This window comes from Euprymna scolopes, chromosome 26 (genome assembly GCF_053919585.1).
Source record: "Euprymna scolopes isolate OS-2025 chromosome 26, ASM5391958v1, whole genome shotgun sequence".
Lineage (NCBI taxonomy): Eukaryota > Metazoa > Mollusca > Cephalopoda > Sepiida > Sepiolidae > Euprymna > Euprymna scolopes.
Window position 1 is genome coordinate 94,774,708 of NC_136507.1, and position 13,320 is coordinate 94,788,027.

At 33.0% G+C, this 13,320-nt stretch overlaps 1 protein-coding gene across 3 annotated transcripts in view; it reads left to right on the forward strand.

The window, feature by feature from the left end:
• The window catches only part of LOC145248277 (importin subunit alpha-7-like), a 115,023-nt gene that overhangs the window by 21,085 nt on the left and 80,618 nt on the right, over positions 1-13,320 (forward strand). Inside the window, exon 1 of one of the 3 annotated variants that reach the window (XM_080110147.1) lies at positions 12,059-12,112. The exons of the other annotated variants lie outside the window; for them this stretch is intronic. Coding sequence (XP_079966273.1) covers positions 12,104-12,112 — 9 coding nt within the window. The 5' untranslated portion in view covers positions 12,059-12,103. Of the gene's footprint in view, positions 1-12,058; positions 12,113-13,320 lie in introns of those variants that run through there. 3 annotated transcript variants of the gene reach the window in all.

Below are 13,320 nucleotides of genomic sequence, written 5' to 3' on the forward strand. Positions count from 1 at the left end.
GAGATAGAACGGAACATGAACATAGCTCAGGGGTAGTTGTGAGAAAAAAAGGTCTAGAAGGCTTGCATACTGACCGGTAGTATCGGGCACACGGGTGGGTTCGTGAACAATCTGAGTGAGGTCATAGGCAATGGAGAAGTCATGACAGAACCTCCCCTCATCATCTGTCTTGTTTGAGTGGATCAGCCATTCCACATTGTAGACATTGAAGTCACCACAGATGTGAATGTTAGCCGAAGGAACAGCAGACAGGATGTGGTTAATTTTCTCAGATATGCTCTTAAAGATAGTAACTCCGCTGTTGTGGGGGCAACTGAGGACAAATATAAATGCAGTGGTATAAGCAAGTGCAACCTGGAAGCACATATAAGGTAAATTAGGGTCTTCTCTGGAGATATCCCTACCACACGGAAAGCCATCTTTAATGTAGGCACATATTCCATGCCCATGGCGATCTTGGGGGTCAGATTTAGATGTTGTTAGAGTATCCATTAATTATGAACTCATCTAGGGAAGTGGTCGGTCCTATGCCAGTTTCGCTTAGGAACAATATGTCAAGTTTCATCTCCTGCAATTGGGTTTCAAACTCTGGAAGGTTAGAATGTAGACCCCTGATGTTGATGGAGACATGGTAATAGGGGTCTACGTTGGAGGATGGGATTCTAAGTTTGTTTATGTTTTGTTTTTTGTTTGTTTTTTTTCTGGAGATATTGGTGCAACAAGATTAAAATGATAATCATTTCTGGCCCATTCTAACTTTTTATGTTAAATTTATGTGCAAAACTGCTTTCCTACTCAAAATTCCAAAATAATTTTTTGTTTTGTTTTTGCCACATGATTATCTAAAAAGTAGAATCTCATTTTTGGAGTGATTTTTAGATTTGAACACTTTTATAAAGCATTGAATCTTTAAGTAACTGTAAAGAAATTTTAAAAGAATTGGAATCAGGAAAAATTTTGGAATCGTCCCATCACTAATGTATGTTTCCCCAAAACTTCTGGCTTTGATGGAGGGGAGGCTAAAACTTGCTGATATGGTTCCAAAAATAGGTTCTGAATGATGGATGATCTCCTTAATGTGCAACCTTAAGGGCGAATGTCACATAGCCTAGTACACAATTCAGGTCATTACCTTTCTAACAAGCCTTCATTTGTTAAATTCTGATCAATAGTCGCTGAGGTTTGGAACTTATAAAATTGCCAAATAAGAGTGTGTGTATATATGCTATTTCAACCTTGAGTGTATTAACTTAAATCCTTACAAGCTGTTTCAATAGACAGGATAAAGTTAAAGTTAATACAATCAAGGTTGAAATAATAAAAAAAATCATTTACCTCTACTAACGCTAAGCATTTTTATCCTTGTTTTTTACCAAATATATCTCTTATATTATGTAGCCAAATTAAATATTGAAATACTCATATTTGGTTCTATGGGATGAATGTACATGAAAATTTGCAGGTTTTTTGAAGATCATAATACTACTCTATGGTTAAAATTTTATGACAATTAGTAAGAAAGAATCTATATTTTCAAACCAATAAAATATACCCAAATTTGCCTACATTTATGTGTGTGTGTGTGTGTGTGTATATATATATGTATGTATGTATGTATGTATGTCCTGGCAAGCCAGCTTTAGCTTTGCTGCTTTGGGATGAATTTTGCTTAGGGTTTGTTTTTTTTTTTTGTTTTTTTATTGGTTGTCTATCCTGTGGACTTGGCAGGCCACTAATATATATATATATATAAAGAATTGGGTAGTATGACAATTTTAGTTTTAGTATTGGTTTCGCTCTCCCCAATTCATCTCCGTTTTGTGTTTCTGCAAAGGTTTTTTTTTTCTTTTTTTTTCCCCTATGTTTGGCTCAATGTTCTTTCTCTCTTGCATTGCCTTTTTTTTTTTTTTTTTGTCTTGTCTATCTCACTTTTTCCTTTCCTTTGAAAACATTAGTATTTTGCCATACTTCAACGATTCATGATGTAGGTAGAAGAGTTGTTTCCTCTAAGAATGATTTACTATTCTCACATGGACACTTTGGATCTTCCTCTTAATTATTAAGTTATGAACCAAGAAATTGTAACTTTCAATATTTTAATTGCTAACATCCATGCTTATTTTTTGAACCAAACATTTTCAATTTTTTAAAACTTATTGCATACAATAAACTTTTTGACACAGAAAATAACTTTTTTTTTTTTTTTTTACAAACTTGTTTAATATAATTTAATGAATTTAGAAGCAAGAATAGAGTAGTTAAAACTTTATCATGAACCCCCCCCCCACTTCCTAAAAAAAAAAAAAAAGGCCATGGAATTTATCTCCCTTAGCAAAAAACCATCAAAATCTTGGTTTAATGTCCTATAAAAGTTAAATGGTCTGAAAATAGGCATCTTTGTAAAATTCTACACACATATGAATCAGAAAGCTAGAAAACACCATCTGTTTTACTCGTTAACTTTTGCGTGACTTGATAAAAATCCATATTTATGCACAAATACACACTGGTCTTTATTATAGAGTTGAAGATGCTATTTTTTATATTAACTCAAAATGTTGTTAAAGCAGAAAACGTTAAAATAATTTGACAGTATCTCTCATTTTGTTGCATTGTGCTTCAATGTCAGATGCCAATCTAAATATATCTGAAGTTTTATTCACCGATGGAGTCGGTTGCATGTCTGTTTAAAACATGAGGGTGAAGTAGATGTAAACAATCTAGCGAGCAGAATATACATACCAGAGACAAGTTCAATGCCATGTCAAATGTGTGTTCACAAAAGCAAAGTAGTTGCAAATAAAGTTAGCAAGCCAAATTGTAAATATACACACAAAAATTGTACCTTCCATGTGCAACAATGCATATACATTCTGCAATTTAAAACGTTTCCATTTAATTAAAGAAAAATGCAGCTTTTTGTTCAGAAGGTGAATGTTTTTCATGTGTTGCTCTCTAAGAAAATAAGATTAGCATAATTAAAGAAATAATGGTGTTATTTGTTCTTTTTGTCATATTCCCACCCCCACCTAAGACGGACCATGCAAAGTTTGGGGAGATTTTCTTAATCGTCATAGCAATATAATAATCATAATGAAACTTGTGGAATCAACAGCCCAATCTTAAATTATTCTTTGAAAACTGAATGTTTAAATAAGAGTAAAATATTTTTCTACAAATCAAATGTTATCTTTTTTTTAATTTTTTTTCTTGAAATATTTTAAAAAATATAAGTTTGTACTGTTTGCTTAGACAGTCTCCATGAAATATTTTTGTGTAGAAAGAGTTAACATAGTCACACATTATAATAGTGCTTTAACTAACACATCACTTAAGTACCGAGGCCTAATGAAAAAAAAAAAAAATTCAACATCGGTGATAAGTCGATCCCAACGGTTCTCTAACAAGCTGATATTTTTTGTATAACCATTTATCTTTGGTCTTCAAATACACCTGTTTCCAATATCATTGCTTCATTGGCACCAAATCTTTCCCTGGCACATTCTATGGTCCATAGTTGTTGGGGGTCAAATCTAGAGAATAGGGTAGATGTGGAAACGATTAGAAATGCCATTCATCTAGTTTTGTGATTACCATGATATTGTGCATTGTCTTGGTGAAAAGACACTTTTTCATTTGTGGATTTTTTATTTGCAATTTATTTATATTTTTATATGCACCGATAATGCTATATAATATTTGTTGCTGAGGGTTATGGTAGACAATGAACAAAATACTTTGTGCATCTCAAAATATGAAAGCTCAAACCTTGTCTCGATGTTTGCATCTTGTGTAGCTTCGGATGACTTTTATCTGTTGCTATCAACTCGGCTGACTGGCGATTTGACTCTGGAATGAAGCGATGTATCCACGTTTCATCTATTGTGTCATTTATTAACAAACTTTTTTTTTGTTATGCTGAAACCGTTTCAAATAATGCTTTGAATTGTCACATTGTTTTTGATCAACTGTGATTAATCACGGCACTCATTTTGAACACAGCTTTCGACAAATCTCCACGCAAGTGAATACACTTCTGATATCTTTGACAATGCTATCTCTCACTACTTCATCAGACAAAACAAGTTTATGGACATTTTTATGTTTTTCAGGAAAATTGCCAAATTTAGATGATCTGAACATTTGGCATGATTTGTCTTTGTACAACTGTGTTTAAAGTAACAAACCACCTTTATAACCATTGTTTCTGACTGAGCAGGTTACAAATAACATTTTATCAAGCTAGTCTTTTATTTAAACAGTATTTTTCCCATCAGAGACCAATTATGTGTACGTTAATTTATTAATGTTTAACATTGTAGATGTCTGAAAACTATCCAATAGTTTTCTCCAAAAAATCAATACTTTTTAAGTAGCCTTTATGTAATATTTCATGAAACAAAACAAAACAAAAACGTGTAAAAAAAAACATTTTTTATTTAAATCATGCTTAACATTGTAGATGGTAATTTAAGTTTTAAAAGAATAAAAATGAAATATTCTATATCCCTTTCGCAGGACATATTCATATTGCTAAAAATTGCATTAAAAACCTGATCATGTTTCAGTTTTTGCAATTGTAGAAATTTTTTTTTTTTTTTTTTTTTTTGTACGTTTCATGTTTCACACTAGCCATCCGAACTGCCTCACAGCACATAACTGTCACGTAAAATGTTTGGCCGATTTTAGAAGTCGTAAAATCCGGATATTCTTAGAATTAAAAACTTCCTGAATATTTGATAGAATTTACTGCCCAACAATGCAGCCTTTGACTTGAACCTCACCCATTTTTTTTTTCTCTTCTTTTTTGACATTTTAGTAAACTTTGTAAAAGTTAAATATTTACATCTTGTAGATATTTCGAACTGTCGTCCTCTTTATACTTTAGATGCCTTTCAATTTTTGGTTATTTTTTCAGGCTATATAAAGTTATTATTTTCACTAATAGGCTCTTTAGTTTTTTAATAGATTTTTATATTGGAAAGAAAACAGAGTCGGTCAAAAATTTTAGTGAATAAAAATGCTCCAGACAAGGTATGAAGCCACTTGATGTAAGGAGTTAACAAGAACGAAAGACGATTATCGAAAAGACAGAAGTGGCCTATCTTTGGGCTATGAATCGTAAATATTGAATGTGTTTGCCAAAATGAATTTTATATGAATAGTGAAGTTTTCACTTTCATGCATTTTTTTACTTTTTTTTTTTCTCAAGAGGGTCAATGAGATTTTACACAATATTTAAGCTGGTTTGATCTAATATTGTTTCCATTATGATTTTATATTTATCATGAGATTACTTTACGTTCACAAGGATTTTCCACTTGGGCAAAGCCTGTATTTTCAGTTCTACACCGTGAAATTGGCTTCAGAGTGAATGACACAAAATGGCCAATTTTCTAATTACCAACAAACGGTCATAATTCAGTGACTAGTTGTGTTACAAAACATAAATTTGGTCAAAAATCATTTTGCAAGTATATGTATACATTAATAGTTTTTAGAGATGATGGAAATAAAATTTGGTTTTGGAAGCGCAAAGATTTATACACTGATTTATTTATTTCTTTATTACATTTTGTGTTAATATAACGAAAGAATACTTGCGCAGGATCTGAATCATTATGGCTTTGTTTGTCTTGGAGTGTGGCCGACCAATTTTAGTGCTTTTCTTTGTGATTCATAGCTTACAGCTTAAAACCGTATGCTATAAGTCAACTCTGACTTTGAGTGAAATTAAGAGCAATGAAACTGTTCAGAAATCTATAAAAAGAAATACTAGCAAGCCACCCGGTGTTGCCCAGTCTTAAAATATGCTTAATATAATATTTTGATTTATGCAAATTTTGTATTATAGAGCCAATTTTCTATTGATTATTATATTGTACCCAATATATATATTAGTGATTTCAAAAGTCAAAAAAATAAAAAAATTACTTGTGTCATCAGCTATAATCGAAACCAGTGCTTCAACGTTATTTGTTACTATCTGAGCTGAGTTTATACCCATATGAAAACTGCAAATGGCATTGTTAATGATATAAATCTATATTTGCGTATGCATAGAAGTAACACGTTTAGTTGAATTATGCCTGCCAAGTTTCAATTTTGACCCGTTATTTTTACTGATTAAAAACAAATTGAATTTGTTCCATGGGTTCGAATCCCTTCTATATTAGGTTTCAAGTTTGTAGAAAAAAAAATTGATAGGAGTTTGGTTGAGATCGTTCCTCACACACAGACAAGGTCACACACACACACACACACATATTTATTTATTATTAGATAGATAACCGTCACATTCTTCTGGTCCTTTTATTTCAGGGAAAGGTTGGATTTTTGGTTTCTTCAATTTTCCCAGGAAAAATGCATGCGTGTGCACACTAAACATACTCATTCTATCACAATTGCTACCACTATTTTTTATTTTTTTTTAAGATGCTTTTTACATAACTAAAAATAGTCTTTTTACTTTTAGATTCTTGCAATTTGCATTGAATCAATAGATACTTTTTGGCATTGAATAACCTAATATATGCGATAAAACAAAGCAAATCTTGTATTGCAATTATACAATTTGCATAAAATGAAAATAGATTTACCATTGTGTATTAGTAATACGCATAAAAATGAACTTGTAATATCTAATGACATGCATAAAAACAGTTTGATCTAAGAATTTTTTCTATTTTTTTTTTATTATAATCTGATAAAAATAAGTTATAAATCGTGGTTTATGTATTTCTGTGTACAAGAAACTAAGTTTATACTACAACTCTCTTAAAATGAATTTCATTTACAAGATTTTCCAGATAATTTTCATAAATTATAGATTCTGCACAATTCTATTTTTATTGTAAGAATTCTAACAAAAGTTTCATAATTATTGACTTTAAAAAAAAAAATTTTTTTTACAGCAAATTTTACATATGCAAACATAGGTAAATGACGGTTGGAACACAACTACTTTCAGTCTTTCATAAAATTGACTCTATTTTTACATTTTCATTTTTCTAACTGCTCAATTCAAGAAGTTCACTCAGTAAAATAAAATATACAATTTTAATCTGTACTAATTGGGAGGGGGGGCGTAAAATATGCTTAAATATATTTTCATTCATGCAGATTTCGTATTTATTATTACAGAGCCAATTCTCTGAGTATTGTATATAACTAGTATGGATACCTGTTGTTGCCCGGGTGGATATGAAGTTTTGTTTGGACACACCTGCTGTATTAAGGATATTGAGCAGTTTTTCATTATATGTCAGCTTCATCGGTTACCCCACAACAATTTCAAAAATAAAAGATACTTAAAAATGGATAAAAACGTAAATGTGATCGGCCCAAAAAAGAAGTATGTGACAACCTCCCCACCAGATATTTCAGCAAAAGGGATACAAAGAGAAGTTATTCTCCGGATATTGAGCAATTTTTATTGCCCGTGCGCTGGGACACCCCCCCCCCCAAAAAAAAAAGAAGAAAAGATGAATCAAAACTTTTCTTTCAATCGAAATAGCAGGAGTATCCGTACAAGTGCAAAAAATAAATAAATTGAGCCATAGTGTCTGGGTTTAAATGTGAAACACAAAAGAGAGGAAGAAAGCAAGAACTTACAAACGCTTTTGCCCATACAGCCATGAGTGCTTATGACACCATAACGTTGCAAAATAAGTTTTATAAACATAGATTTAGTTTGCTTGTGTGGTTTGCAAATAAAGCAACACCCACCCCCTCCCCTTCCAAAAAGTGGTCCAGTTGATCACCACAGAATGAATCTTTTCTTTTTCTTTTTTTTTTCTTTTTTTTTTTTTTTTTCTTTTTCTTTTTCACATATTATCCATCCGGGGCATTATTTTTTCAGATGGTTTCGACCTGGTCAGATACCAATGACAAATGCTTTTAGCAGACACACGCAAAAACTTCCCTTTATATAATAGACTAGCGGGGGTACCTGGCGTTGTCCAAATTTAAAGAGATGGTGTAGTAAGGATATTGAGCAACCTCCTAGAAAAAAAAAAATTAGACGTAACCCGGGTGAAGAGAGGTGTGAAAAAAAAAGAAGCAAACTTGAAAATAATTCAGTTTTTGTTTTAAAAGAAAATCAGATTACAAATAAGAAAAATGTTATCTAACCCTGTTTAAATGTTAAAACTGTTTTAAAAAAAAGTAGTAAGCAGGTAGGCAGGCTCGAACCCTTAACACGAAGGAGATTCCTGGGTGTGTTTAGGTGGTGTAATAAGGAACGAGGGGGGGGTAGTAGTGGGGTGGAGATCAAAACAGTAGGCAGCCCAAGTGGAGAGTTTTAAAAAAATAAGTGGCAGGCAGGATCGAACCCATAACGCGAAGAAGAAAAAGTTTTTTTGTTTTTTTTGTTTTTAAAAAGTGACGTTTTAGCCAATGTCTCCATGACAAAATTGGAAGTCCCAAGCATTGAAATTAAGCAGCCAATCAGAAAGAAAACTATGACTTGCAAAAATATTGCTGAAAAAACTAACCCTTCCTTGTAAAAATGGCCGCATTTAGGGTGAAGGAATTAATGTTTCGGCCAATTTTTTGATATTTGTCATTCGAAGGACAGAACTTGAAAACTGTACCAATTTCGTCAGTATCTGTTGTCTCTGTCCATCACATTACAGATGTTAAACTTCTGATTGACCAACAATACAGATTTAGGCAAGTTCCACAGCAGATATCCTAACTGTAATCGCTGAACATATACACCATTCATTGGACAAATCAGGGGAAGGAGAGCGGTAGCCCTAGATGTATCTAAGGCTTTTTTGACCAGGTATGGCACGCTGGTCTTCTCAGAAAAATCAGACCATATGGTATCACTGGACGAATACTAAACATCATCAAATCTTTAAGTAAAAGAAAAATCCGGGTTGTCCTCGACAGTTGCACATCTAGACAATATGATATAAATGCAGGAGTACCTCAGGGGTCTATCATTGGACCTTTATTATTCCTAATATTCATAAATGACCTCCCTAATAAAATTGTCTCATAGATGGTATATATGCTGATGACACCACGCTCTATAACAGGCATGATGGGGGAACAAATGAACACATATTTAAGGAAATGGAAGAAACACTAGAGGAAGACCTCCAATCTGTAGTGGAATGGGGACATAAATGGATGATCACATTCAATGCTGCCAAAACTAAGCTCGTTTCCTTCAATAATTACAAAAAACCTTCTTTACCGCTATTAACAATGGCCAAAGACACATTACCTGAAAGTGCTTCTTTTAAACTCCTCGGCCTAACATTCTCTGGGAACAGAAGTTGGAACCGTTACATTGAGAGCATTGTCAGGACCGCTATAAAGAATGTAGGCTCTCTCTACTGTGCTAGAAAACTACTAATGCCTGAAAGTATCTTGTACCTCTATAAGGCCATCATTCACCCATGTATGGAGTATTGTTGTCATATTTGGGCTGGTGCATCTTCTAGTCTCTCACTACTAGACAGGGTTCAAAAGAGTCACCAACCTGATAGGTCCTGAACTGTCATCTAAGCTTCAGCCTCTGTCCCATCGACGAAATGTTGCATTCCTCTGCCTGTTCTACAAGTATTTTAATGGTGAATGCTCTGACAAACTACAAGCACTTGTACCCCCTCGACGTAAATACCCCCGACAAATCGGACTAGCGGCTAAATCCCACCCCTCCAGAGTAGAGATCCCTAGATAAGAGCTTTCTACTCTAGTAGTTTCTTCCCCAGAGCTACTAGACTTTAGAGCTCCCTTCCGGGTCCCTGCTTCCCCAACTGTACTGACATATAGAAGTTCAAGCATAATGTGAACAAACATCTTGCTGCCCAACTCCCTGTATGGTACCCTTGTAGTTTATACCCCTGATAGTAGCCCCCTACATCAAAGTGGCAATATGCCGTGTTTGGGGTGAAAATAGAATTTAAAAAAAAAAAAAAAAAAATTCTAGTAGTAAAAAGATTAATTTATCAGTTGGTGTATAAAAGATATTAGAAGATGTTTGATACTTGTCATGTTATTTTTAAAAAACAAAGTTTTTTTTAAATAGTTAAGAGAATTCGTACTGCCACCATAATTAAGAGCTTCATCTGTGGTAATTATTTTCCACATTACATAATCAATATACAAACTTTTAAAAACTAAAATCCGTCACAAAAATTCCGAAAATGACATGTTAGCAGCGTTAACATTTTTATTTTACTTGTTGCTTTAACAGGTTTTTATGGTCGGAAAGTATTGGTACATGCATCATTTAATGTGAATTAAATAGCAAATACTTAATTTTTTAATACAAAAACAAAAGCCATTTCTAACTTATGCCTTGGTGTATATTTCCATTTAAATAAAACTAAAAAAAACTATGCACATGTTACAACCAGGGTTGCATAGTCTGAACCATAGCCAGTAGCATTAACACTCTGGGTTCAACCGGCTTTCTCCAAAAGACAGTTTCTAGGGAATAAAAAAATTCATAACCGGTTTCCAGTCACATATATATCTCTGTTAGGGGAGATGACCTTATGTTGTTTTTTGTTTTTTTTTCAACATTCTCCTATATTCAGCAGCTGGTATTCCCAAATGGTCACTCATTTTGTACTCACCTGGCTCAACATTGATCACTTTGGTGATCAAATGAAATTCGGTGTGTCAATGTGATTATGCAGTCTTAGGTTTGAGAAGGAATCTATTTCCTAAGAATGCTGAAAGTTGGGAGTTTTTTTTTTATTTGTTGAAGAATTGAGTCTGAATACTTTGAAAACTTAAATAATTTCAGTTGGATATTTTTCAAGTCTAGAAGTGAACATGTGACCGTATACCTTGCAATTCTGCAACTATGATTAAAACCAATCTTTTTCAGTCAACAATGGAATTTCCATATATTCTCTTAAAGTCCATAAACAATCTTTTCTGTGCAAGCAAAAACAAAGTTGAAAGCTTTTTAATTATAGTAAAGAACTTTTAAAAAAAAACTTGTGAAATAAAAAAAAATTTCACAGTTAAAGCATAACAATAACAAAGGTTATAAAAAATGAGAAATTGCTAATGTAATTATAAATGCAATAAAATAGACTAAAACTGTAATTGTGAATAGTCTTCCCAATCTTCCAGAAATCAGGTTGTCTATATTTATAGACTGTAATTATTTTTAAGTACAAAGACTTTAATTGTGGGAAAGATTTGTTGCTTTTCTTCATTTAGCTTTAGCTGTAATCAGCATCAATTACGATCTGTGTTGAATACCAAAGATATAAAAAAATAATAAAGTATACTTTGGAGTGTTTTAAATAACATAAATGCACCTTCATATTTTTACACGTTTAACAATATGATGGTGCATTTATAAATTTGTCAAAAGCGATCGGGGGGGGGGGTTAAACTTTGCCAGTTTTAACACTTGCTATTTTGATATTACTAAAATAATACAATTACAGTAATTTAATTTTTCCTATATAAATGTATCATCTCTGATGACCTAAGGGAAAAAAAGATACTCATTGTTGACTTTATTATGAAGTGGAGGGGTTTTTTTTCATAATTCATTTCAGATGACAGAATGTTGTCTGACTTGCTATTTACACTCTTGTTTCCTCTCACCTGGAATCTAGAAAAGAGCATGTTTTACTCTGTAACTTTTACGTGTCCAGATGGAAGTGTGTGTATTTATAAACAATTTTGCTAGATTCCAAAGCTCATCTGGCTAATTTTTTTTTTTTTTTTTTCTTTCTTCAAAACAAAACCTTTGCATTTCGCAGTTTGTGAAAGTAATCTTTTCACTCATGGAGGGGGACCCTGCATTTGTGGCATCGTGATTCTTCAGTGTCACTAGGTCTAAGTTGAATTAAAAAGAAAAACGTTAGCTTAAATTTAATTTAAAATTTGATCTATTAAGATTAATTGAATAATTTTTACATCCATTTGAAATATTTCCAGATTTTGTGTTGAAAGGTTTTGATACTTGTGCATTTTATGTTAATATCAAAATATCCCCTATTGATGAAAGTATAAACTTTCTGTACTTGGTGGGATTCTCATTTTCTGTTACTTATCTATCTCGGTTTCAGTCGTCTTCCCAGGCAATACCTCCAAAAATTGAAGAGATGCATGTATGTTGCAGGTGAGAAAATGCAGAGGACTGCAGGCACTTTAATAACGAGTATTGAAATCTTTTCATTACTTTTTAGTTTTGGTATAACGTCAGCATTACCTTATTTTCACACTAGTTTCTTTATGTACCATATGTGCTCTGTAGGTCACCAACAAGAGAGCAAGCATACAGGACAGCCTTGCAACTCTGAGACACTCTTCACTCTTATGGGTTTTTTGCTCTCTCCTAATACTTAGAAAAATTGTCTTCATGCATTCTACAAATGACTTTCTTTTTTTTTTTTTTTTTCTAACTCCCACTCGTAATTTTACCTGACACATTTTGAGTGTGTGTGTGAATACATCTTTGAATCTTCAACAGTCAGTCTGACATTAGCCTTGGTTCACTCAGGTTGACATATTATTTTGTTCAGTTCTAGGGGGTGCCACTACTGAGGAATATAGACAGCTACTTGGGTATTCTTTTTGTAGGCCAGAATGCACTTGTTGTAGTGTGCTGGACTTTCAAAACCCCGCCTGACCTTATGTATTACCTTCTCTCCTCTTGTAGAAAAGGTAACTGAATCCCGATCTGTGAAAATAGCATCAACATTCAAAAAGTGCATTCCAAATCAAATTCTAATTTTAACCTGAATTTTATCAGCGCAGTTTTGTAACCTCAGCTCTTATCATAATAGATATTACAAATTATTAGTATAATTAGTAGTATCATTATTTTCTCTAGCTCCCCAGGGGTAATCTCATTACACCTGAACAACTTCATAAATAAGATTCTTAGAATCTTTAGTACAAACAAGAGATCACCCCACCCAGAATACTTTACAAACAGATCTGGTGAACATTGTAAAACAGAATTTGCAACACTAATGTTATAAGCTCTCAAAATGGTGTTCAATCAAATTACTTAACCATAAAAAAAAACAAAGAATAGCTAGGTTTTATGGCTACTGTTACCATTTTTATATCATAACTAGCCTGAGTGTCCGGCATTGCCCAGGTGTTTCAAGGTATGTGTTGAGCAAAATAATTAAAAAAAAAAAAAAAAAAAGTGGTGGCAGGCAGGCAGGCTCTAACCCATACCGCAAATGAGGAAAAGAACGTGAAAAAAAAAACGTGACGTCTTTGCTATTGTGTCCATCGCCAAACCGGAAGTGGCGAAGGTTTGAATTAAGACTAGTAAATCGAAAAGAGGGGATGACTTCCAAAAATATCGGCGAA